This window comes from Agelaius tricolor, unplaced genomic scaffold, assembly GCF_023055355.1.
Source record: "Agelaius tricolor isolate 1412-34295 unplaced genomic scaffold, bAgeTri1.0.p SCAF_3, whole genome shotgun sequence".
Taxonomy (NCBI): Eukaryota; Metazoa; Chordata; class Aves; order Passeriformes; family Icteridae; genus Agelaius; species Agelaius tricolor.
Genome location: NW_027269263.1, coordinates 67,758,718 through 67,786,333, shown reverse-complemented (window position 1 = coordinate 67,786,333; position 27,616 = coordinate 67,758,718). Strand labels below are relative to the sequence as shown.

Genomic DNA, 27,616 nt, shown 5'->3' with positions numbered 1-27,616 from the left:
CCCAGCCCCTGGCACCCAGTGCCACATCCAGGCTGTCAAACACACCCAGGGATGGGGACTGCACCACCTCCCCGGGCAGTCATTGCAGAACTTGATCCCCCTTGCTGGAAAAGCTTTTTCCTGTAGGGGGACACAGCATGGGTAAATGGAGGTGGTATAGAATGTATTCTTATCCCCTAAAGAGTTGCAGCTGAACCAATTACTAAAGATTAGGAGTAGGCCTAATGTTAACAGGCCACACTTGTAGCCAATAAGAACAGTGGTATAAAGGAGTGGATTGATGGGAACTGGAGTCAGTTTTCTGACAGGACAAGGAAGGACAAGGAAGAGTCAGTGCCTAGAGGAGCTGCCTACAAGAACCGTCAAGGAGGTATGAAACTCTAGCAATATGGAACCCTTGCAATGTAAAGATAATAGAGCTCTTGCACTATAATGACAACATTTTCCTGCTCTCCAGCCTGAATTTCCCTTGGCTCAGCTCGAGGCTGTGTGCTCTGGCTGTGTCAGTGCTGCTGGAGAAAGAGCCCAAGGGCAGCTGAGCACAGGCACCTTTCAGGAGCTGCAGAGAGCGATGGGGGCAGCCCTGAGTCTCCTTTGCTGCAGGCTGAGCACCCCCAGCTCCCTCAGGGGCTCCTCTCAGGGTTTGTGTTCCCAGCCCCTCTCCAGCCTCGCTGCCCCTCTGGCCCCGCTCAGTGTCCCCAGGCCCTTCCCAGGCTGAGGGGCCAGAGCTGGGCACAGCCCTGGAGCTGAGCCCTCCCCGTGCCCAGGGCAGGGCACAGTGACCTCCCTGCTGTGCTGCCCTCACTGCTGACACTGCCAGGGCACAGTGACCTCCCTGCTGCTGCTGACCTTGTCAGTCCACAAAGCCTTCTCCATCTCCAGTCCCACCCTTTCCCTCCTCTGCTCTCCCTCCCCTCTCCCTCTGCAGGGATCTCCTCTCCCCTCTGCTCTGCCAGACCTCAGGGACCTGATCCCTCCCTCCTGCACACCACAGGCAGTGTATTGTGGGAAATGGATTTGTAGAAAATTCTCAAAGCCTGACAGAAGGCTGGAATGGGACAGACGTTGCTGAGAGAGAAATGGAACTGGAGATGTTCCAAAGGGTGGCCTTACAAATAAGAGTGGAACTTTGGGGAGATAGAACTGTGAAAGATGCGTTGCAGTGGGACCCACCAGGGGTAATTTTAGATGGTTGGCTTTGAGGCATTTACAGCATGGTGTGTCTAAAGCTATAGAAGTGGCAAGAAACACTTATAATGTCTTGTAATTAAGAAATAGTTGGCTTCTGATTGTGATGGGGTGAATTATAACATCTGTATTGCCTTACTCTTCACATGAGACTGAAAATGGAATAAAAGTTTTTAAAATGCCTCTCAGCTGCCCCATATCTGGGTCAGAAAAGAGCAAAACCCAACAGTGTGTGACACCTTGGAAACTCATCACAAACTCCTGGTACCAAAGGTCTGGGAGGGATGGCAAACACTGGCTGTGCCTCTCCTCCAGGAGAGAAGGAGGTGACCAACCTGAGGCTGCTGAGACCTGGGGAGGATTTAGGGCTTTGGCCATGGGGTCAGTAGATTGCAGCTGTGTTTGGAACACCGCTGGGGCTTTGTGGGTTTGGTGCCTAATGGCAGAGGCATCCAACTGCCCCCACATTGCCACTGACTGAGCTGAACTGCAGCTTGGGTGTTAACACAGAGCTGCAAATGCTGCCTGGCTGGTGTTGTAAGCAAGGAGCCCTTGCAGGCAAGGGGAATACAAATAGGAAGCCACTTAATTCCTTCCTGGTACCACATGTAGTGTCTGTGACATTGCCATTCCCTCCCACCCCTTCTGTAAATGCTGGTGGAGCTGTCACATTTGTGCTGGTTGAGATGTCCTGCATCAGATGTCCTGACCTGCTCTGGCACTGGGAAAAGCCATAAATACTGATGAGTTCTCCATCTAGCAGGATTCAGGATTTTCTGTAGAACTACTGGAAAATGTGCTGGGGAGCTGGAGGGTTTGATGCCCTGAGCTTGGTGGTGGAGAGGTGAGGAAAGGCAGCCCAGGGTTATTCCAAAATTTGGGTTATTCCAAAGCCTTGTCGCACTTTGGCCAGTCCTGCTGGCCACAGGTTTCTGTCCCATCCACTCCAGGCACTGTGGGAACCTCATTTTCTTGCTGAGTGGAATGTTCTGGGTCACTTTGTCTCAGTTTCCCACTGTGCAATGTCACAACCGCCACCACCACCCCTGCTCTCCTCTGCTGTGCATCAAGCACAGGACTCACCCTCCCAGCTCTCCTCTCCTCCAGTCCCCTGCCCAAAGTGAGATGCCCACAAACCTCAGTGGATCTCCTGATCCACCAGAAAGGAAATCATGAGAGTTATCCCAGTTTCTTAGGGAAGGGAAAGGGGATGGCACAGCCGCTGCTCTTTGCTTTGTCCTCTCCAAGGTGTTTTTCTGCAGAACTTGGGAGAGGGAGGAATTCATCAAACTCTGCCTGGTTTTTAGCTTCATCACCTCTCTTCCAGTTCTGTTTCTGAAAGATGTCCTCTTCAGGAGGCAGCTCCATTCTGGGGGGCTTTGTCAGCAGAGTTTGCTTTTCCTCTCTTCTGCCCCCTTTAACAGATAATTCCCTGCTAAGCTTTGTGTGTTCCCTTTCTGATCTTGTAAAAGTGAGATTTTCATGGCAGCAGGAAGAGGCACAGACCTGACCTTGGAAAGCCACAACTGATCTACAAGGCAATGACAGCATCATGGATGTTTCACTGTGTATGGGGGCTGCAGCATTTTTTTGCCTTCTCTGGGCACAAATGGGACCTCATTCCCCTGGGATACAACATTTGGAATAATCTGCTAAGCTCAGGAGCTGGTTTTGCTGTCTGCTCCACAGAGGAAGCAATGGAATGACAAAATCTGCAAGGATAAAGGCCTGGCAACTCCCAGAACTTTCAGAGCTTGCTTTGTGCCTGGCAGTGTGAGAAACACCCTTCAGCTTCAGGCTCCTTCTCATTCCCTCTGTGTGTTTGTGGCTCTCAAGGGCTGGGGAAGGATGGCATCACAAATGCCCTCTGACAAACAGATTTGCAATCACTCTGTGGCCAGAAAGGTTGGGTTTTTTTGTTTTTTCTTCTTTTTTTTGTCAAATGGCACTTTGAAGGAATGTCTATCTCCCACGCTTCTCCTCAAAGCCATCTTCTCACTGACTCACTGATCTCACTGAAACTTCCTCTGCCTACTTTTCACTGTCACCTGCAATTCTATCATTTTCTGTCCTGTGCACTTGAGTGGGTTCTCTGAACAACAGAAACCATTCAGAACCCTGAAGAAGCCCAGCCTGGCTCCTCATTGCCAGCCCAGACTGTGACAGTGTTCACAGGGGTCCCAGGATGAGGGAAGAGATGAGGATCTGACTCCATGTTTCAGAAGGCTGATTTATTATTTTATGATATATATTACATTAAAACTATACTAAAAGAATAGAAGAAAGGATTTCATCAGAAGGCTGGCTAAGAATAGAAAAAGAAAGAATGAATAACAAAGGTTTGTGGTTTGGCTCTCTGTCTGAGCCAGCTGGGCTGTGATTGGCCATTAATTAGAAACAACCCCATGAGGCCAATCCCAGATGCACCTGTTGCATTCCACAGCAGCAGATAATCATTGTTTCCATTTTGTTGCTGAGGCCTCTCAGCTTCTCAGGAGGAAAAATCCTAAGGAAAGGATTTTTCAGAAAAGATGTCTGTGACACCCAGACTTTCCCCTGGTTCCTGGTGATGCAACGTGACTCACATGTTTGACAGGACCCAGGTCTGTTCCCATCTTCAGCAGAGCTCAAAGTCACCCTCACTATAATAGTGGCTCCATTTTCACTGGCCTCTCACATCCATTCTCCTTTCAATCCTTTCCTCTACCAGCATTTGGAGCCCTGGAGGATGAGGAGAGGGAAGGCTTTGCCACCACCCAGGCATGAGTACCTGCTAAGTAAAACTTACTGGGAAGCATGGGGTGGTTGCACCATCCCATCTTCTGTCTCTCCATGAGTTTGCTGAGCAGATTAACTCAGGCATCTTCCCAAAGCAAATATTGGTGTTACTCTGTCACATGGACCTATGCCAGAAACTCCTTCCCTCTGGAGCCATCCCTGCTGGCACACCAAGGCTTCTCCCTCCCCATCACTGTGGCCTTCAGCTTCTCTTGCTATGCCCACCCTCAGGTGATTTTTTTTTTTTCTCTGTTTTCCTGTACAACATCTTGCCATCCTGTGGGAAGAGACTGCCCACTCTCCAGATGGTCTGGGTTGCAAATGGGCTCGTTTGGGCTGGCACCCCTCAGCCCTGGGCCAGTCTGGAGCGCTCTCAAAAGAAGGTTGTGCCCTTGTGTCCTCCTGATTCCATCATTTCCTTCGGATGCCTCACAAATTTCTGGGCTCAGCCTTTCATCTAGGCCTCATTTATGTTCTCTGAGAGGATCTTGGGGTTTTTGTATTTCCTTGCAGTATGAGTTGCTGGTTGGTGCAGGATGCTGGATGGATGTGAGAGTGATCCAGAGGGGCAGCAGAAAGGCTTTGGCAGTGACCCACATTGTCCAGAAAATGCTGTAACCTGCCACCCAAGGGCAGCCTTTGAATTGTCTTGTGGATAGCTGGGATCAGCCAGCCCCAGGCTGGGAATGGCAAAACAATCAGAGATGGAGAAAGGACAGAAAATGTCTGTTCCCTCACCATCAGCTCTGAGATATGACTTTCTTACTTGTCAGGTGAATCAGTTCTGTCTGTAACAGATCTGGATCAGCCACTCTGGGAGCTTTGGGAAAGCCCAGGTTTGCTCCAGTGAAGAGCTCCAGCTTAGTCATAAAGCAGGAGTATTTATGATTATGGCACTGATCTTAATCACAGAGGGTTCATGATGTCCCCAGATGATTTGTAGAAGAAATACTTCACCTTGGCGTGTAATTTCCCTTTACAGCAGGGTTTTGAAAGCCTGGCCCACTCACTTGAAATATACTGGGTGACTTCTTGCTTTAGAAAGGGGAGCTGATATTATTGTTACTGAGGCAGGAAGGGAAAGCAGGAAGGAAAAAAGGACATTTTAATACTGTAGCGGATTGTTGTTGCTGCTGTTGTTGTTTTTCCCAAAGAGCTGATGGCAAAAGTAGAGAGAATTAGTCTCAGAGATAAGTGGGAGGGGACTTCTTGGGGTTTTATTTTGTTGTCCTGTCTCTGCTTTTGACATCTGCTGCTGACCAGAGCTGAAGTCAGAGTGCAGGCTCAGAGTCTGAGCACAAACCATTGCAGATTCCCACTCTGAAATCAACCCTTACCTGACACAATCCCCAAGCAAGAGACCTCAGCCAATTCCTTCTGTAAATGGGCAAGACAGTCAACAAGAACTGGGGGGAAACTGAGGCAAGAGGGGTAAAACAATGGATTTGAGGATATCCAGTGTGCCAGGGGCTGTAGAAACCACACCTGTCTCCTGACATCAATTACCCAATGCTGATTGCATCATCTGTCTTGTCTCCATTCAGATCTGCTCTGATCCAGGGAGAAGTTTTCATGTCAATGTTTCTGTACAAGGAAGGGATGCTGGGATAGCCTGCTTGAGTTGATGGGATAAAGGAATAAATCTTTTATTTGTGCCTTTTTCTCTGAGATGAGCATTATCTTGTTCCAGGCCTTGCAAGGATTTTAGCTTTGTGTGGGGAAAAAAAGAAGGGGAAAAATGGCACAAGCCAAAAGCAAGCCTAGATAACAAATCTGTTATTCACCAGGTTTAACAGATACATAATAATTTAATTACCTTGAAGGAGGTTTTCATCTTTCCCTGCTCAGCCGACATGTGCGTGTGTTTTTCTTTCTCCCTCAAACAAGCCTTTCATTAAAAGGATTTTCATCTGCTGCCTAAAAAGGGGAGAGAAGAAAAGATCCCTCACTGAGGTGTTTTATGTGGAGTTGTACGTGCTAATGACAGCAAAGCCCATATAAAAGGAACAACTGCTTCAAATATTCATTTGTCAGGAGTGATGGGGAGCCCTGTGAGCTGTGTGCTGGAGAGCAGCTGCTGAGGAGCAGAGCATGGCTTTTGCTCCTGCCTTGGGCCAAACCAAGAGCTGTCCTGGTGGCCTCCATCACCACTGCACTGATTTGGCTCTGCCTGGCTGCTGGTCCTTCTTGGGAAGGTGTTTGTTGGGAAATGGAGTGGAAGAAAGGGGGGAAAAAGCAGGTGGAGGGTGATGATAGCTGAACTGACAGGAAATTAAGAGGCATTTGGATAATGTTGTTAGTAACAGGCTCTAAATTTTTGTTAGTTCTGAAAGTGGTCAGGAAGTTGGGTAGGATGGTGGTTGTAGGTCCCTTTGAACTGAAAATACAATATTTTATTCTATTCTGCTCTATTATTCTATTCCATTCCATTCCTGTCCTATCCCATCCCAATTTATTTGGTTAATGTCCATGTCTCCTCATTGTGGACTTTGCAATAAACTCAGCAGTGCCTCCCCCATCCTGCTGCTCCGTCTCAGGCTCAGAGGGGACTTTGCCCCAAGGTCTCCAAAACCCAGACATGTTTCCAGGCCCTCCAAATGTCCTGTTCTGTCCTCTTTACAAGGTGCAGAAGGAAATCACAGCACCCACCTGCTCCCAAAATGCACCCCAGTGAACTGGGTGGCTGCACTGGGGAGGGGACAGAGGACCTGCTGGGCCATTGGGGGAGCATGGCCAACTCCTTGCTCTCTTGCATCAAAAACCCTTCTGGTGATGCATCTTCAGCTGTTGCTGTGGCAACTGCTCGGTTTTCATCCCTCTCCTCTTTCCAGCTTCACTTAACCCATCTAGAGAGGCGACTGCTGGAAGCCTCAGCACGGGGAGAGGAGAAAAACCACCCCTGCTCAAATGAATGCACCTCTCCTTTCTCAGGGGCTGCAGTGACAGCTCCAGCCAGGCCAATCCCAGAGCTCCAAACCCTTTCCTGGCTTGTCAATTATCCCTTCACTTATCCTGGCACCTGTCTGTCATTAAGGGGAGGGTGTGAGGTGGAGTTTCTATGGCAACTGCAGGCAGCTTGCTGGGCAAGGCAGGGGTGATGCCTTGTGCAGGCTGAGCTAGGACAGAGGCTGGGCAGAGTTCCAGAATAAAGCAGGGATTTATGAAAAGGATCTCCTCCATGGATCCACCTTGGGCAGCACCAGAGCCCAGCCAGGGCTGCACCCAAGATGAACCAAAATGGCCCCAAAATGCACCAGCGCTCCCGGGGTCTCTCCCTGGGATCAGTTCTGCTCCATTTGCATCTTGCAGTTCATTGTCCCATTCCAGCTTTAGCCCCTGCAGTCCCACCCTGCTTGTTTTTCTCTCTCCAGCCCACGGGGTTTGTGCTCCTGGGCTGAGATTTGGGTCATTTGTCCTTGGTGCCCAGCTGGAGCAGGAATTGTTTTGTCTCCCTGCTCTGTGCACAGAGCTCACCATCCCATAATATGAAGCCCAGACCCACACACTAAATCAACACAGAATGTGAAAAATATATGCAAAATAATATAAAAGGCATCTAAAATATGCCTTTTTTATACCTTTTATATGCCTCAGGTATATTATTTTATACCTGAGACATCAGGGGCACTGGCAGCCACCCCATGCAGGTAGGATCTGCACACATTTCGTGGCACCTGCAGCACAGGGGGTTGGTGTTTAGCATCTGTTTCACTCCTAGGAGGGTTTCTAAGCACGTGTGATAGAGCTTGGTCTGCTCTGCATCATCTCCAGGGAAGGCAGGGGTAATCCAGGAGGAGGCTGCAGCTGGTGGTTTGGATCCAGCTGTGCCTTGGGTCTCCTGGTGGTTTGGCATTTCAGTCTGTGGCATTTCAGCCCCCATCCATTATTACAGCACTTTCCCAGAAAAGGAGATGTGTCCTGTAGTGGGTACATCCTCTTCAGAGGGGGTGCTTCACATAATGATGAGAGGAAATTAAACACGGAAAATGGAGGCTGGGCAAAAAGCTCCCCTTTGTTCAGGGAGCCTTGTTAGAGCATGAAAATGCTGCTCACAGCCAGTGTCAGAGCCACAGGTTTGATTTCAGCAGATGAGAGTTGTATTTCTGACTCTGAGTTGGCTTGGACACATTCACCTTTCCATGCCCCTGGTTCCCTCACACCTTCTGATTTGGGTAAGCACTTCCAGTTAATGGGTGCTTGTACCATCCTTAGTTCCTGGAGCTGTGATCTCACAGTGGGGGCTGCTCATGAGAAGCCTTTGAACACGTACAAACCAATTAGATAATTTGCTGTTGTTTGCCAGTCACGATGACTTGCACTGAGGTGAAGAAGAAGGAAAGTGTGAAGAGGCTTCTTCTGTTATTTTTGGGTATCTTTTGCCATCTCTGAGCCTTTCTGCCCTGCAGTCATCCAGCTGGCAGGGGAAAAAGCTGGTAACTTGTTCCATTTCTGCTGTAACTTTCAGCAGAGTTTGCGATGCATTCATTCTTAGAATCATAGAGCAGTTTGGGTTGGAAAGGACCTTAAAGATCATCAAGTTCCAGCCCCCTGCCATGGGCAGGGACATCTCCCACTATACCAGGGTGCTCCAAGCCCCAGTGTCCAGCCTGGCCTTGGACACTTCCAGGGATCCAGGGGCAGCCACAGCTGCTCTGGGCACCCTGTGCCAGGGCCTCCCCACACAGAGAATAAATAATTTCTTCTTAATATATATCTCATCTGTCTAATATCTAATCTATTTCTGATCATTACGGTGGTGAATCTTCAGGAAATCTGCCCTGATGCACAACAGCTCCATCCTTTCTCCTCTCGTTGAGATGTCCAACCAAAACACCACAGGATCTGAGAAATGATGGAAAGGGTTTTTCTGAGAGCAGTACATCCTACCTTAATGCACGTCTTGTTTTCTCAGAGCTCAGCCTCACCTTGTGAGTGACTAATCAAGGACCTGCTCGTGTGATTTCGAGGAGCGGCTCAGGGTTGGAATGAGAGATACAAGAAACATCTGACACTCAGCACTGCGTCCCTGCTGTTTTTCATAACAGTTGGGATGCTCATCTTTGTCATGCAGGATTATCTATCCCACAGGACAGAGTGATCTCAGAATGCAGCAGGCTAATGTTCATCTGTCCCTGCCAACACAGCATCCTTGACAAAACACCGGGCAGCGCTTATGTTGTTTTGAAAGCCCAGCTCAGTGCAGTGCTATTGTAATGCCTCAAGTGGCTACAGGGTTTTCTGGCTCTCTGGATATCTGTCAGGACTGCTGGGATCCCTGTGGCACCCTGCAGTCTGAGGGAGGAAGGACAATTCCCCATTCAGACAGTCCATGGTGATGTCTCAGCTTGGAAGAATTTGCTTTTCTCCATTGTCGCATCAGCCGCATTCACTGCTTTGGGGGCTGGCCAAGGAGAAACATTCTCAGGATGTTGAGGCTGCAGATAAGAGGTGAGGCTGGAATGTGTGTCCTGCCTCTCTTGGGGCACCTCCAGGAGCCCAGGCCCTCCTTCCCTGCCTACTCTTTGAGCACAAGTCCATTTGCTTTGGCTTGGGTGTTATCTCATGCTGCTGTGGATCTCAGGGAGGGAGAGGATGATAAGAGCTGTGATATCATGGTCCTGACCTTCCCATTGTGGAAGACAAGCTGTGATGATTCCCTGGGCTTCTGTCCTCGTTTCTAAAGGAAGTGACCTCTGTGCAACCTCCAGCCCATCTGTTCCTCTGTCTCCTCCATCCACTGCCAAACTCACTGACCATTCTGGGCCTCGTTGGGCCAAAGACTGGAGCCCCCAAAGTTCCAGAAAGTCTGGAGTTCTCAGGTTCCTACTGGCTGTAAAAATGCACAGCTTTAGAGGAGAAATTGGCTTTCAGTCCTCTTAGGAAGAAAGCACTACAGCTCAGGCTGAATCCTTGTTAGACCCCAGAAGTCCCCACGGGAGAGTGTTGTCATGGGAATGCCTCCCACTTCTGAGGAATTCTTAGTTGGATAATGTCCCTTATGTGTGCCAAACCCATTTCTTGGCACTGGTTAATAATGAACTTCGTTGAGGAGTGACAGGTCAATGTCATTATTGTGGAATCAGAGTGATTTGGGTTGGAAGGGACCTTAAACATCATCCAATTCCAACCCCTCTGCTGTGGGCAGGAACATGCACGGAAGTTCTTGTGAACTTCTGGTAGAACTCCTTATAGAAGGACAGAAGGCTGGCTGGGAAGGGTGCAGATTTATATAGGCATAATTAGGGAAGGAATTAATTACTGTTTTATGAGCTGCCTGTGCTCTGCTCCGTGCCTTCCACAGCTTTGCATGATCCAGTTTTCCTGTGTGAGTTGTTTGGAAGAACTCCCTTACTTAATCAGGGTTTTCCTTTAACAAAAGGCAGATTGCCCAAGTAAATACATGGTTTTCTTGTCTCTTGCACACACACCACCTTCCTCAATGCACATATTCATATTATTTATTATTTCCAAGCTCAGGAAGCATCAGGACTGAGGCTACTCACATGTCCCCAGTAGCCTCTTTCCAGCAAGCAGATGGACCTCACGACAAAACCATTGACTATTTTTGTCACTGGTCCACTCCCCTAATCCGGTGACCAGAAGGCTCCTGCTCTCTGGATCATTACTTCTCCTTCTGAGAGTGTGTCAAAGCAGCAAAGGGCTGAAAGAAAGCTAATGTTGTGTCTCTATTTAAAAAGGATAAATGTGGCGCTTGGATAATTATGGCAGCCTGACCTTGATCCTCGTGAAATAATGGACCAGCTAAGAAAGACTCTATTAATAAAGAATTAAAGGAGGGTAAAATCATTAATGTTCATCAGCAGTGATGTGCGGACTGACTTCAGAGGCAGAACAGTCCTGGGTTAGGATCAAGCTCTCAACAGACCTGGGTCATTTCCCAGCACTGCCTGTCTGGCCTTGGGGGAATCACTTTGCTCCTAATCACCAGGAGTGGGCAGTGAGCCATGGCAGGGGAGGTTGCTTATCTTCATTTAGATCCTGCTTGTGAGCAGCCACTCTCTGGTGATCAGCATCACTCATCAGTCCCCAGCCTCCACAGTACCAGGCCAGGGACCCAGCGCAGCTGAGATGATCTCCTGTCCATCAGTGAGGAGGCTCTGCTAGAGGTTTCCCTGAGAAATTTTGGATGTCCCATCCCTGGGAGTGTTCAAGGCCAGGTTGAAACCACCTGGGATAGTGGAAGGTGTCCCTGCCCATGGCAGGGGGTGGAACTGGATGATCTTTAATATCCTTTCCAGCCCAGCCCATTTTATGACCTGCTGGTCTCCCTCCAGCTGTGGTATCTGTGCCCTGATCTGTGCAAGTCGCCACTGACATGTGTCACAGTCACAGTTTCTGAAAAATTCCTTTGCCCAGGATTTTCTCCTGGGAAGCTGAGAAGCCTCAGAGAAAAAGGAAAACAATATTATCTCATTTGCTTCTCCTGTGTTTTGCTGCTTTGGAATGTGGTTGGAGATTGTTTACCCACAGGTGATTGTTTCATTGGTTTCATGGGAGTTGTTTTCACTCTTTGGCCAATCAGGGCCAAGCTGTGTCGAGACTCTGGAAGGAGTCAGGAGTTTTCATTATTATCTTTTAAGCCTTCTGTAAGTATCCTTTCTTTATTCTTTAGTATAGTTTAGAATTCTTTAATATAATACAGTATCATAAAATAATAAATGAGCCTTCTGAGAACATGGAGTCAGATTCATCATTCCTTCCTGCCACGGGGCACCCCACAAATACAATAGACATGTGCAGCTGCCAGAGTGCACAGAGCTAAAACAGAACCAAATCTTTCCTTACCCTGGTCACCAGCCCCTCTAGGCCAACCCCCTTTTGTCAGGTACCAGAACCCCTTGCAATGCCTGACAAAAGAGAGCTGGAATTTGCTCCTGAGTACTCTTGACTAGAAAGGAGCCGCCAGAAGTGACAGAGATGCAGGGACTCAATTATTCCTTTGTTGTCTCTGCAGATGTTTACACTTCCCATAAATCCTGTTGCTTTCTCCTCATCAGCTGCCTTTAAAGTTCGGAGCGTTTTCCTCATGTATTATTACTTTTCCTGTGCCAATAAATAAGCACACCATCAATCAAGCTAACAACATTGTAAACTTAGGAAATGCAGATAAAATATATGGTGCATTAAAAAATTCTTTGACCGGGTGAGCTTTTTTTCAGAGCTTGTATGATTGCTGCTGGTGCCGATGTAAATTTGGGAGAAGTATATCCAGAAATTTATGGAGCTTGGATTCCTGCCTACAAGGCATTGACCTGATTCCACTTTATAACATAATAACGTTCCCCAGCACTGTTTGTGTAAATTTTAAATATAATTTTTACAACACTAAGAATTAGTGGTATAATAATGTAAACACAGCGTGGACTGTAACTCACCCCTTCTCCTCCTTCACTGGGGATGGAGAACTCCTTGCTGCTTCCTTCTCCAGACCATCCAGGATCTGGGAAGCTGTGCAGGAGTTTAAAAGGCACCAGCTTGGCAGCCCTGGGTTTGTAGCAGTACAGGGTGGTGACCCCGTGTGACTGTGCAGAGGTGTGAGGGACAACTTCAGGAAACAAATTCCAGGCAGTCCCTGCTGCCTCTCATTTGTAAACTTGCTTTTTTCCTGTGTTTTATCCAGGTGAAATCTGATTTCTGCAAGGTCAGTGAAAGGTCAGGGGGATTTTGCGTCTCTTTTGCCTGTTTTCCCTCTCCTTTTTCTCATTCCTTGTCTGCCTTTTCTTTCTCTTTCCTTGGTCTCTTTTTGTTTTGAATCTAGTTTTTTTGTTTGTTTGTTTGTTTGTTTTTTAATCTAGTTTAATTTACAGGGCATCCAGATGCTGTGGTCTAGATATCTTTATAAAAACCCAATCCCTGCCTCTCAACTCTTACCCTCTTGACTTGATTACAGCAGAGTGGGCGGGTGACAAAGCCAGAGGGAACACAGAGAAAACAGAACATTGCAGCTCGGCAGAGCAGATGAACAAAAGATGTATTTATTTACGTAATAACTGAGTAAATAACATTCTGAGTTTCATTTCTTATGGGGTCCCAAAGGGCCTGAGTGAGTCAATCTTGGTCACCGCTTAGATTCACAGTGTGGTCATTTATTTTTTCAGGCAAGATGCCTTAGATAAGGTACAAAGATGTTTGCTGGATGAGGGATATTGAAAAGAAAGTCTAAAAAAACCCCTGTGAAGTTAAAGAAATGGATTTTAATGGCAGAAGAAAAGAGGAACTGGATGCTTTGAGTAATGATGGAGTTAGTGCTGGAATTAAGTAATGAAGGAGCAGTGAAGGAATTAATGGTCTGTTCCTGAATGGAGGTGACTCCTACTCTTCTTGGAGAGGAAGGGTAAAAACCCATTGCCAAGGGTTGAGTAAAGAAATAAAGAAAATTAATATCTGGGCAGTGGTGCCCCCAGTGCCCTCAGCATTAGGTGAGCTTTATTTTCCTTCCATAGAAAGTGGAGATCCAGCCAATGCTGCCAGGGATGGTGTGGGAGGAGTATGAAGGAAAAGCTGGAAACGTTCCCTCCCCTGGATGCTCTGGCTGACAAGAGATGCACAAGTGGGGATGGGTGAACCCCAGTAAAAGGTGGTGGTTTCATTGTATTAAACCTCCATGGATGTGTTCCCTGTTCCCATGTGGAATGCCTGCCACCCAAGGTAGATAAAACTCCTTCTCTACTGGGAACTGGAAAACACTTTGATGATCCTTTGGATCATAATCCTGGCCAAAAACACTAACAGAGAGTGAAACTGTGAAAATAAGTTGGGAGAAAACCTGTGCAGTATCACAAGGTTGCGAGACATCCTGACACGCCTTTTCCTAGAAGAGAAACTTGGGGTATTTTGTAGTCTACAGCTTATAGTGGGAAAGAGCACAGTGAAACCTCCATAAAATCATAACTCTGGATGTATGAAGCACCATAAAGAAACCAAACTAATTAGTTGAGGGCTAAGACCACACAGCCTCAGAGAAGCCTCCTCACCCTCTTTAGCAGCGTCCTCTCAATGGCTCTCACTGGAGACCAGCTTGAGCTCAGCTCTGATGAAGGCCATAACACACATGTGAGAGAAAAGGTCCTCATATTTCTGAGACTTTATTATTCCTGCTAGCTACAACAAAAACACATTTGCAGGCGCTCTATGAGGAGTTATAAATAAAGAAAATTAAACTACCATCGACCCAATGAGTACAGCTCATTTCGTGCAGTGGTTTCACTGCAAAAGCTCTCTGACTTGGTAATTGGCAAAATTTTGGTGATGTGAGGTGTGCATCACTGCTGATACCAGTAATTGGCAAGGGTGGAGGATATTATTTTAAATGGACTGACTCATTTGAAAGCATTCAAGAACTAGAATGAAGCTACACACACAAAATGAATCAACAATGATTCTCTGGATTGCCAGCTCCCCTTAGAGTCAGGCAAAAGACTTAATTTATTATATATCAAAGGCAAAAAGGGATGGGATTGTGCCCATCCTTGGTGCAGTTGTTGGCAGTCTATAATTTTATTTCCCTACATCCTGTGAAAATTGTATTTTTCCAACTAGGTGATGTCCATAGCAAAGGAGAAGGGTGAAGAGAAAGTGTCTCCACTGCAAAATGTCCAAAATAACTCTTTTTACAAAGCCTTCTGCTTGGGTCTACTCTGGTCAGCTTGATGTTTTACCCTCAAAAATACACACCTGGCCTGTTTTACTCCCAAAAATACAAACCACCCAAAGCTTGACAGAGGCTGCAAAATGAGTTCTGTGTTTGAATCTGAACCCAGAGCCTGGTCCAAGCTCTGAGGTTTTATGCAGTACATCACCCAATGAAATTGCCTTTTCCCCTCCCCGTTTCAATTAGAAAGAACATTAGGTCAATCAGATAAAGCCACATTGGGAGGATTTCCTCTTTATGGCGCTTGCCTCTTCAATTATCTATAATGAACTTCCTCACAGCACTGCAAAGCTTTTTATATGCAAACGAACCCTGTTTTGGGGCTGCCTCAATCACTGCTCGTTAATGAACTTGAAACAAGTGTTATCGGAAAGGTTACAGCACCAGTGGTGGAGGGGGACAGGATAAAGCCACACAAGAAAGACCAGGCTGGAGGGCTGGGATTGGCCTGCAGGTAGCAGAGTGGACTATCTCCATCCTCCATGCCACAGCCCCCACCAGAGGCTTTTCTCCGTGACACACATCAAGTGAAATGCCCGCTCCTGGGAAACGGCTGCTCGGCAGCTGATAGGGCTTCCCCACCCTCCTGCCCCACTGATTCCCTCTGCCAGGGCATCTCTCTCTCAACTCCTGGAAAAAAAAAATCAAACAAGGAGAGGCTGCTGCCAATGTCTTTCCTTGTGCCAGGAGAAAGAGAGGGAGCTGAGGCAGAGGCCCCAGGATTTGTTGTGCAGGGGAAGGGGAAGGGTCAGGGTGTTGAAGACATAAGGTCCCAAATGGTGTTTGCATCTGCTGGTGTGATCAGTAATGAAAACTCTTCAACATAGCCTGGATCACCTCCTTCTTCTGCCCTCTGGGGTTTTTATTGGTCTTAAATCAGCCAGAATTATAGATTATGCCTCCCTTTTTTGTGCTGAGTAGCTGCAGGGAGCCATAATGCTGGTGTGCCATGGTATGGTAGAACCATTGGACCCAAGCTTGGGAAGACTTCTCAGATGGTTAAACCTTGCTCTTTTATCAAGAAAAATGCTTCAGTGACACTTTACCCATTGTGTCTTAGCACTAGGAGCTCCCTGGAAAGGTTCCATCACAGAACAGAATAGCAGCAAGGACAGGGAGGGCTGGAAGAGGGAGCATCTCCTCAGTCCTGCAGCCCCACGAGTGCAGAGGGTGGCAGTGATCAAACTCATCCCTTCATTGCAGTACCCCATGGGTTTTCCACCTCCAACCCTTCCTCCTTCCAGCCAGGTTAATGGGATGGCCTGTGAAGCCTTGGCAGCACACATCAAGCCAGGCCTTGTGCCAGATTATCTCAGACAAAGAGCCACTGGATCCAAGGTGGTTCAGCTCCACCCAGCTCCAGGGGCTGTCCTGGTTCTGGTGCCGGCCCAGTTTAAGCCCCTCAGTGGCTCTCAGTCACTTCCACCATGAGCATCACCCTGTAAATGCAGATGAAAAATCATCTCTCAGGCTCCTCAGTCTGGCAGCCCCTTAGGACAGATCCTCAGATGCTCTTTGGGCCTGGGGAAGGTTCTGGACTTCATTGCAGGGATGCATTGGGTGGTTACTGGATTTTCTGCCTGCCTCTGGCCAGGGATGAGCTCACATCCTCCACATGGTGAGTGTTGGCTCTGGTAATTCTGTCCCTGGTTGGTGTAACTACAGATGTTGCACATCTGATCCATTTCTTTATCTCCCTCAGCTACTTGCTTCATTAAGATGCTCCCACCATCTGCTCTAACAAGATTCCAGGCTCTCCATGAGCCATAAATTCCACTTTTGTACCCTTCAGTCCCTTTCCCTACTTTTCTGCCCTGAATCAGTAATTTTCCTCCTGCCCTTCCCCTGTCTCTGCTGGAACCAGCTGGACCTGGGTTTAACTTTGGGCAGGACAGGCAAAGGCTGCAGAATTTCCTAAAGAGCTGACATCACCCCAGAATCCATGAAAGGGACATCTTGCAGCTGTCTGACTGGGCTATGAAGAAGCAGAGCATGGCCACTCTGACTAATTAAGCTGTGCTAATTAATGAAATTTTAAATGCAGCCACCTGCTAGGCTGCTTTGGGTGCCCAGGGTTCACCTCGTGTGAGGGACCCATGAAGAGGCACCACATTAGCAAGATCCACTTGGCATTTCTCCTTTTGTGAGCCAGTGGAAAGCTTTTCCAAGAGGTCTCCATGCTTTTTGTGACCATTGTTTCTTGGCAGCTGGGTCTAAATCTCTGTAATGAATATTTTCTCATCTTCTGAGCCAAAATAAATTCTCTTTTTAACAACCCTGACTCTGTAGGTTCCAACAGGTCTTGCTGGAGCTGTGCCTTTTGTACAATGGTGTGCTGGCCGTTGGGAACTGAGGAATTGTGCTCAGATTTTTGCTTTATTCACTTTTATCATGGCATTGTGACTGGGTTAAGTCTGTGGAGAGAACATGATTGCTTTTCCATTACCTGAATAAACAGAGCAGGTGTGAGAAAGCACCAGAGGTGGCTTCCCTGGGTCCTGGAGGCTGAAACAAGCCAGGGAGATAGGAAAGGATGGTGTTCAGGAAAGGAGGAAGGAAAGCAATCCTTGCTCACCTCTTTATCTGAGCCTTCCCAGGAATGCTCCTTGAATAGCTCAGTAATAAACCAAGGCCCAGGGAGCTGCCAAAGCTTTGTACCCAGGCAAACTGAGAAGGCTGGGAAGCACCACAGGACTCTTCCTGAGGCTGGGAAACCCGTGTGCTGACTTGGTTTGGTGTCTGCTCTCTCCCCAGGACTGTCCCCAGCTGCTGCAGGCCGGGAAGATCCTGGTGCCCGTGGAGGTGATCAAACCCATCACTCTGAAGGCCAAGAACCTGCCCCAGCCCCAGTCAGGCCAGCGGGGCTACGAGTGCATCCTGAACATCCAGGGCAGCGAGCAGAGGGTGCCGGCCCTGAGGTTCAACAGCTCCAGCGTGCAGTGCCAGAACACCTCGGTGAGCTGCAGGCGACACACGTGCCCACAGCACTGTCCCCAGTGTCCTCTCACAGCCCTTCTCATCTCATTCAGGCTGCTGGAGCTGTTAATCAGGAGGAAAGAAGGCTCAAGGGAGAGTTTGTTGCTCTCTAGAACCACCTGGAGGTTGTGGTGGGGTTGGGGTTTGGTTTTTCTCCCAAGCAGCTGGTGATAGGACAAGGGGAAATGGCCTCAAAATGCCAGGGGAGGTTGAGGGTGGATATTAAGAAAAATTTCTTCACTGGAAGAGTGGTTAAATGTTGAAATAGGATGAAGGCAGTGGTGAAGTCACCATTCCTGGGGGAGGTTCAGGGTGGATATTAAGAAAAAATTATTCACTGGAAGAATGGTTAAACATTAAAATACAATGAAGGCAGTGGCGGAGTCACCATCCCTGGGAGAGTTCAGAGGAGGTGCACACTTCACAATTTGGTCTAGTGGGTGCAGGTTCAGTCAAAGATTGGATTTGATGATCTTGGAGGCCTTTTACAGCTTTCATGACTCTGTGGTTCCAAACACAGGCAGGAAAAGGTTGGCTGGTAGCTTGAGATGCCCTTTTTTCTCCTTGGGCTGGCTGCTGCCACCACTCAGTTGTTGCTTCTCCCCCTGGATCCCATCCTCAGCTGTGACCCACAGGCAGCAATATCAGCTTAACCTGCTCTTATTCCCACAAAAAGGGCTTCCAGTGGGACAGGTGTTGCTGTCAAGGTGAGAGTGAAGGTAATTTTGGGGGAGACCGATGATAAAACCCCATAGAAACAGTCTGACAAGTGGCAGCATGTAATGGGTCAGGAAAAAGGTGAGAACACAAAATCCCAGAATGGGTTGAGTTGAAAGAGACCTTGAAGATCATCCAGTTGAACCTTGAATCTATCATCATAACCTTGAACCTATCATCCAGTTCCAACCCCCTGCGTGGGCAGGGACACCTTGCACTGCACTGGGTTGCACCAAATGCCTTCAAAGGATGGGTGGGATTAGGCTGAGTCAAACCTTCCTCCAGCCCTCACATTGCCCCCCATGTCTGTCTGTCTGTGCCCACCTCCAGTTCCCCACCTGAAGGGCAGGACCTGTGACTCTCCTTGCAAGGAACCTGTGTGAGGCATGACAGTGCTGTCACCACAGCAGTGTCACTTTTGGGGACAAACCCAGTCAGCACCCAGTGCAATGGAGGCCTCTGCTTCTCCAGGGGTTTATCCATGTCTCCAGGATATGCATTGAGTGATCTCCATTGCTGCTGCTGCGAGATGATTTATTAGTCAAAGAGCTAATTACAGGCTTTAGCCACTCCACGCTGGGCAGTGCTTGTCACAACATATTCTGCTGCATTAAGCAGGGCTGAGGACTGCAGGCACTTCACACATTTTACATCTGTTGCAAACAAGCAACTTCCCAACCGATGCTGCTCTTTTATTTGTTCCTTTGTCTCCCTCCCTCCCATCTCTCCCTGATTTCCATTACTGGTTAATGACCTGTGAGCATTCAGGTTTCAGGTTAGAAATGGACAGACTGGGAGGTTCAGGAGGGATGCACATTTTCTTTGGAGTGTTATTTTTAAAATGGTGGAAGCTGAGGGGGAATTGCATGGTGGTGGGCAGAGATTATATCTGTCCAAAGAGTCTTAGCAGGCAAGGCAGACCTTTAATGACCCTTTAGAGTCAGGAATTCTCTGGCACACGTAGGCATTCCAATGAATTATCCCATTTAAGGATTATTTAAGCATAGTTGGGCTGAGCAGGAAAGTAACCCCAGCCAGCCTCAGCATCCCACTTTGTAGAACCCAATAAAAGAGTGGTTTTGACAGGTAATGGGGATTATTCCCACACTACCTGCATGCTCCAAGAAATTGCCAGTGCCTGGGAATGGAGAAGTGGGGTTTGATGAGTCCCCAGATGGATTTGTTCATAGGATGCCTGAGTGCTGTGACTGCACCATTTTGGCTTTAATGTCTGTTTTCCTAAGGCTCTGCCAGAGCTGCAGAGGGTGGCAGGGCTGAGCCTCAGGCTGGTGCCAAGGCACTCCATGACCTCACTGCTGGTGCTGTCTGCAGGAGGCTTGTCCTGTGTTTTTGGTGGCCCAGGTGGATTTAATTCTTCTCCAGGGACAGAGGCTCATTTGGGAATAAAACCAACTCTTTTCTATCCTGTTTCTGCCTACTCTCTCCCTCTGCCCTCCCCTTTCCCTGTCTCTCGCTTTCCTCCTTTTTCCCTCTTTTTGCTTCTTTTGTCTTTCCTTTCCTCCCCTTTCCTTCTCTTGTCTTTCCTTTCCACCTCTTTTCTTTCCCTCCTTTTGAAGGAGCTTTGACTCTCTGATTTGAGGTCTTTCTTCTTTTCTTTCTTTCTTTTTTTTTTTTTCCCTGAAAAATGTTATTTCATTGTTGCTTGGAATTTGCCAGACACTGAGAGAAAGAGATGTGGAAGGGAGAGACAGACAAAAGAAAGCAGCATTCAGAGAGATACAAAAAGGCAGCAGAGAAGCCCTGGCTGGTGGAGCAGGTGGCAGAGGACACAGACAATGGGGAAGGAGTGCTGGAGATCTGTCTCCATCATGATTATTTCCTTCCCTGCCAGAATTAGCATTCAGGCCGGAGCCACTGCAGCACAATGAGCCTCTGCTCCGGGGGTCACCTGGCTTTGGAAAGAGCTGTCTGAGCCTGTTTGCAAATCCAACCAACCCCCTCTGACAGAGCTTTTTACTCAGCAGAGTTGCTGGAGGAGGCACTGAATGTAGCACCTGCATTGCAGGCTTGGAGAGGGTCCAGGGGAGGGTGGGAGGATGAGCTGTGATGGTGTGTCCCTGAAGGGATGCTGTCCTGCCAGCAGATCCCTCTGTTGGTGCTGCATGCTAGACTAAGCAATCAGCCCTGCCTTCTTTTCCAAGATCTGCCCTCTCCCATCTCACACGAGGCACCCAGGAGCTCAAATTTGCCTCTCACAGAAAAAACGTCTGCAAAACTCAGGATTTTTTCTACTTTCACATGGGATAGAGTCAGGGAAAGAGCCTTAACTTTTGCTCTGCATCTCCTGATCCCTCAGGATTTACACCAGGGGTCAGAGGCAGCTTAAGCACCTTTTCAAAGTGGCTCCAAGTTCAGTGAAAGATGCTCTCAGGACAGCCAGGTGTGAGCAGCCTGTCTGTCAGTAATGCCACATCCAGCACTGATGATCCCTGGGTGCTCAGCCCAGTCAGGAGCCAGATCTGCCTCTCTGCCTGTCTTTCCCAGAGATATTTCATTTGATAACAGCAATAAGTCTCTGCAGGCAGCACCATTCGGGACAATTATTGTTCTTGTCAAGTGGTTTGAGACTCTCAGCTCTGGGCTTTGTCCTCTGTCACACCACCCAAGGCACACAATTATCACTCAGAGGGACCCTTCCTGCCATCCCTTATTGCACTGGTGATAGCTCTGCCAACAGCCTGGACGTGGAGGGACTGGAGGGGATGAAAAGCAGGGGAGCTGAGGAGACACAGAAATAAGGAAGTAAAAATGTCAGCAGGAAGGGCTGAAATTGCTGGATGTATCAGGGCAGAGTGCAATCTTCCCAGTGGGAAGTAATGGGAGCCCCAGCACTTGCAATCAGCCCAAAATGATCAAGGAAGAGGGAATGGGGAGGGCTGACCCACCTGAGCATGCCATGATCTGTGCCATTACCTGCTCCACTGGCTGATCCCTCATCCTTGCTTGGTTCCTGCCCACCCCTGGCCTTGGCACACCCTGGTTGCCACCAGCAAAACCCCTGCTGCTGATTTTGTCCTGAATCCTTCTCAGCTCTGCCTGCTGTGAGACCCGAGGAGGTGCAGCTGGAAGTGCTGTGTGGCCCAGGGACAGGAGAGCAGGTCAGCTCTATTTGTCACATCATTGCACCTCAGCAAGAGATCTCGGTGGCATTTGACTCCGTGGTGTGGCTCACAGTGAAGGGAGTGATAAAAAAATCCAATAGAAAGCAGAGCTGAGAAAAAAATGAGGAGCTATTCACAGAAATCATGGGGAAACACAGTTGTGGGTGGCCAAAAGACAAGCACAGGGCTGTGAGTTGTAGAATCCGGGGATGGTTTGGGTTGGAAGGGATCTTAAAGATCATCTAGTTCCAAACCTCCCACTGGCTGATCCCTCATCCTTGCTTGGTTCCTGCCCACCCCTGGCCTTGGCACCCCCTGGTTGCCACCAGCAAAACCCCTGCTGGTGATTTTGTCCTGAATCCTTCTCAGCTCTGCCTGCTGTGAGACCCAAGGAGGTGCAGCTGGAAGTGCTGTGTGGCTCGGGGACAGGAGAGCAGGTCAGCTCTATTTGTCACATCATTGCACCTCAGCAAGAGATCTCGGTGGCATTTGACTCCGTGGTGTGGCTCACAGTGAAGGGAGTGATAAAAAAATCCAATAGAAAGCAGAGCTGAGAAAAAAATGAGGAGCTATTCACAGAAATCATGGGGAAACACAGTTGTGGGTGGCCAAAAGACAAGCACAGGGCTGTGAGTTGCAGAATCAGGGGATGGTTTGGGTTGGAAGGGATCTTAAAGATCATCTAGCTCCAAACCTCTCACTGGGAATGTCACCCTCATGCATCTACTTCTCTAATTATTATTTATCTATATTTAAATGAAAGAGAAACCCCAATAATCACGTGGACCCTGTTTGTGGGTGATACCCAAATATAAAAATTCAGTCCCAGCTCTGGGAAGCAAAGGTGCAAGGAAACAGAATGACAGTGAGCAAGTTTTCTGCCTTTGTATGGCTGGAAAATTGATGCAAGGAAAGATTAAATGGTTTCCATAGGATCATGCAAGGGGTTGATGGCAGAGCCAGGTACAGGAATCAATCCCTGGATTTGAGCTCTAATCACAAAAGTCGTGTCAGGGAAAACAGACCAACACTAAAATTCTGCTAAAATTCTGCAGAAGTTTCCACACTATTGGACATGTTTGAGGTACAAGGAGGGATATACCATGAAACCACTCTGGATTTATCATCCTGTGTGTGCTCAAGCCAAATTACCAAAGGACAGGATGCTGCAAGTGGTCAGGCGTGGATTTGGATTTGCACAAACTGCAGGAGTATCTGATGCTACTGGAGAGTTTAAAAGGCAAAAATAAGGATACTTGTGAGTTCTAAACATTGCTCCTGTGAAGTGCAACAGCTCCTTCTAGTAGATTTTTGTCATTTCCTGAAGAGAGCCAGTTTGTGTTCCAGGCAGCACAGCCTTTCCTTCTCAGTCAGCTCCCCATATTGCCCATGATTTCCTGCTTTGATGAGATTATTGTGATTAGATTCCAGACTGGGCAGACTTAGGGGTCAGATTTGCATCTTCTGGGATGCTTTGCCTGTGTTGGGGGCAGTTGTGCCAGGGAAGGTGGAGGGACAAGCCCTGATGGTATGAGCACTGCTCAGGAGCGTCCGGGAAGCTCCGCTCCCCTGGAGATCGATGCTCCAGCCCTTTTTTCTCCCCTGAAACACATTTCCATCTTATTGTCATGGCTGAGCAAGTCCTTTTCAAAGACTCCTGTTGAGTTCAGTGGGCTTTGAAGAGGGGTCACAATGAGTGAGCAGCTCCTGTGGTCTGAGGAGGACGGAGCATTTCCTCGTGGCTCCTTTGCAAATTGCTCTGTTCCGCTGCCCTGCAGCCCACACAGCACTGGATGGGGTCAGGCAGGGCCAGTGTGAGCATCCTCATCCCAGCTGGCTTCATCCTCACAGCTCTTCCATGGGATTCATCCCCTCACACCCCTTTCCAGCTCTGGATCGAGCCTGCTGGGTTAAAAAGCCTAATTTGTCTAAAAGTCACCTCCAAGGACAGATAAAAGGAAAAGGACTTCTTGGAGTCACTTGTTTCTTTAAGCAAGCCTGTAGTATTTGTTTTTTGTTAATTTTTTCTTCTTTTTTTAAACAAAACAACCCCCCTTTGCTGTTACCAGTGACAGCTGAGATCTACTTTTCTGAGCTTTTATTAGGGGAAATCTTTTCTCTGTTAGTGACATGTGGTAAATAGCTTTTTTCTTTATTAATATTATTTTACTGTTGTTATTCATTGTGGAATTTCCAGCAGGTGCTGAGTGTTTATTAAGGAAACGTGCTTGGTTGGGGGATTGGCTCTGCTGGTGGATGGGTTCTTGTGTTGTATCAGTGGTAGCCCATTCTCATGAGGTCCCTGGAAGACTTGCTTACACTCTCTAAGTGCCTTGGCAGACTCACTTCTGAGGTGCAAAGCACATACAATACTGAACATTGCTGGAAACAGAAAATATGTACTGACACCCAGACACTTACTGAAACTTGTTTTAAAAATACATATCTATGCTTACACTAGGAAAAAAAAAAGCCATAACTTGCTGAAATCAATGATCTCCAGTTTTTAATACCAGTACTTGTCTTATTTTTTTAGAGATGAATATAGAATTTTTCAAAACTAGGTTACTTCTCATGAAGAAAAGTGAAGTTCTTGTTAAAGCGAAACAGCAAAGGTGGTGTCAAAATTACAAAACATTTCCTGGTGATTCCTTTGCAAATTGCCAGTGTGAGCATCCTCATCCCAGCTGGCTTCATCCTCAGAGCTCTTCCATGGGATTTATCCCCTCACATCCCTTTCTAGGTCTGGATCAAGCCTGCTGGGTTAAAAAGTCTAATATGTGTTTGCCCCTGGTGCTGCAGACAGACAAGATCTAAAATCCCAGCTGAGCTCCTGCTGCTGGGATCTTCCATGGGAAGAAAGGCTCCAGAGATTCCAGCTGCCTGTCCCTTGGCACCCTGCCTAGGCTCTGCTTCCAGCTCAATCCCAAAACACACACGAGGCTCTGGTGAGGCCCTTTCTAAGACTCATTTTCTGACTTCAGGATGACCAGTTATTCTGAATATATCCCATTTTCCATTCCCAATCAGCGTTTTCAAAGTGCTGTGCAAAGCAGGTGTTCCTGAGTGGCAGAAGTTTAATTATTCACCACTCTTCAGGCACTTCCCATTCCTGTCCCCCATCCTTGCATCCAGTGGTGTGGGTCTAGACAGCTCTGCATCATCTTGGCTCTTGCTGGCAGTGCCACCCAAAATTGTCGAAAAAATGCAAATCCTGAATGAGACTGTCTACTGCAAAGGGCCTGGCTCACCTGGGCTGCTCTTTACCTCCATGGAAACCACAAATACCCATCAATTCCCTACAACTGGATCATAATCACAGCGTTTTGCAGATTAATGGCTAATTGTGTTTGGTCTGTGCAAAGAGGAATTACTGTGCAAGCAGCTCCCACTCTGCTGTAATGGACAGAAATCACCAGTTACCATTTACTCCCCAATTATACAGCAATTAATGGATCCAGGAAAATCTACCTGCAAAGCTCAGAGCTTTGGCATCTCTGTGGATAATCACAACAGGGGTTTAAGGGATGGGGAACTCCTTAGTGACTTTTTTGGCCCAGCCAAACCAGCTTGCTGAGTTGTATCTAACCTTGTAGTGGGGAGAGTATTTTCCTTTCAAAGTGGGACTTTGTCCTGCTGTAGATCCCAGTGCAGTGTGAGATCCCTGCTCTTAAAATTCTTCAGAAGTTTCCCCACTATTGGAAAAGTTTGAGGTACAAGGGGGGATATACCATGAAACCAGTCTGGATTTATCATCCTGAGTGTGCTCAAGCCAAATTACCAAAGGGCAGGATGCTGCAAGTGGTCAGGCATGGATATGGATTTGCACAAACTGCAGGAGTATCTGAAGCTACTGGAGAGGGTAAATCCTATTGTGCACTGTGCTCAGCAATAGTAGCAGGCACAAAATATTTCTCCCCTTCTTTCTTGCTCCCTTCTGTCCTTTCATCAACCATCTCCTCTCCCACCATCAGGCTTTGGCTTTTTGGTGAGGTGTTGGGTGGGAGCTGCTGATGGAGCTGGGCAGTGGGGTGAACCCTGGGTGAACTGGCTTGAGATAAATCAAAATCTAGGTGGAAAAAAGCTCTCAGCACCACGTGGAGAGGGCCTCCAGAGAGCAGCTTCCATTTCCTTCCTTGGGGTCACCTCTGTGTGCCTTGACTGCCCCTGACAAGTGTTTGTTTAATTCTGTCCAACTCTCTCAGAAGTTTTTTGCAGCTTTTTAAGACATATTTGCTGGAAACTGGATACTCCTTGTTCAGCTGAAGCTTTTCTGGATCCAAGTAGGGAAAAGTGATTGCCTCCTGGGGTTTACACATGTAATGAGCTCTATCTGCTCCATCCCCAAAGGAGAATTGTTTGGGTTTTGGCAGCAATATGGCATTGTTGATTTACAGTCTGTTCATGATCTCCAGCAGTCCCCAGACCCTCTCCTGCAGCACTGCCCAGCCACTCCAATTTCAGAGCAGTTTGCATCAACTCCTCCTACTGAAAAAAAGAACCCCCATTTGCCAGCATTGAATTTCATTTGGTTGATTTTGGCCCAGTTCTACAATTTGTCAAGTTTGTTTTGAATTCTTAACCCTGCTGTTGGAGGTTCTTACAGCCCCTCCAGAACAGTCATGAAATCATCCAAGTCAGTAGTGAAAGTACTGAGTAATGCCAGACTCAGGACAATATTGCTTTTGAAACATCCTCCCAGCTTGACGTGGAATTATCTGATATTTTTTTGTTTAATGGTTTTTGCATAAACCTTATGGTGGCCTTTCTTAGGTCATATTTCCCTGGTTTGTTTATGGGGATCTGCTGTAGGATAGTAGCAAACACTCTCCTGAAATCAGGATAAATCACATCTGCTGCCTCCCCTTTATCCACAAAGTCATTAAGCCTGTCAAAAAGGAAATTAGATTGGGTTGACACAATTTGTTCTTGAAAAATCTGTGCTGGCTGATTTTTATCACCTTATCATCTCGCAGGTGCTTATAAATTGATTGTTTAATAATTTGATGTACTTTCTTTCTGGAAAGCCAAGTTAGGCTGACAGGTCTATAATTAAACAGTGGCTCCATTTCCCCCTTTTTCAGGGGGTTTCCCTGATCTTGAGACTTTACTCAGCTTCCAAGAGTTCTTCAAGACATCCCTAGTGTAAATAACCTCACCTACCCTCTCAGCACCTGTGGGATACCCAGCAGAGGCACAGCTGGATGGAAGACCCAGAATATGGAATTTACACCTTAAAGTTGCTCCCAACTTTGAAAAATACTTTTCAAAGCTGTGCTCTACACCCAAAAAATGGATTTCAAAGTTAAGGCCCATCACATGCAAACACACTTAGATCATGGAATATTTTTCTGGCTGATAGGCCAAGAGGGAGTGGCTCTAAGTTAAAGAAAGGTTCAGATCAGATATTAGGAAGGAATTCCTGGCTGTGAGGCTCTGGTTGTCCAGAGAAGCTGTGGCTGCCCCTGGATCCCTGGCAGTGCCCAAGGCCAGGTTGGACAGGGCTTGGAGCAACCTGAGATAGTGGAAGGTGTCCCTGCCAGTGGCAGGGGTGGAACTGGATGATCTTTAAGGTCCTTTCCATCCCCATTGTGGGATTCTATGAATGTTCACCTAATGGATAAATGGATTTTTATGAGGGGCATGGTTGGAGCTCCACAGCTTTGGGAGCATCCCATTGCATTCTGGCAGGTGCTGCTGATTAGGGAGGTGAGTGACAGCTCCATTTCTCTTGTTCTCCATGCTCAGCACCACCCCTTGCCTCATCCCATCCCCTCCCCACCTCCAGGCACTCTCTAAGTCTTTGGGGTTTATTTTATTTTTTTTTTTTTTTGGTTTGTTTTGTTTTTCCTCTCCCACTTCTAGTACTCGTACGAAGGGATGGAGATTAACAGCCTGCCAGTGGAGCTGACAGTCGTGTGGAACGGGAATTTCAACATTGACAACCCAGCACAGAACAAAGGTAAAGAGTTATTTCAACTTGTCCTTGGAAGCAGTAACCTTAGCAACGGGCCCTCGCTCCCTACACTTAACAAAGCCGCCACCGTCTCCCCGTGCTGGCTGCTGCACACTTGTTCTCTGCACTCTGCAAATTACCAATTTCTGAGTGCTTTGTGTGCCTCCCCCCAGCCCTCCAGTTCTCTCATTCCACCTGAGAAATGCG

General features: G+C 47.6%; 1 protein-coding gene across 2 annotated transcripts in view; it reads left to right on the top strand.

Annotated features, from left to right (window-relative positions):
- Nucleotides 1-27,616, top strand: part of PLXNA4 (plexin A4) — a 506,662-nt gene that overhangs the window by 390,956 nt on the left and 88,090 nt on the right. For both annotated transcript variants that reach the window (XM_071424190.1, XM_071424191.1), the window contains exons 10-11: nt 17,393-17,593; nt 27,319-27,415. In XM_071424190.1, coding sequence (XP_071280291.1) covers nt 17,393-17,593; nt 27,319-27,415 — 298 coding nt within the window. The remainder of the gene's footprint in view (nt 1-17,392; nt 17,594-27,318; nt 27,416-27,616) is intronic.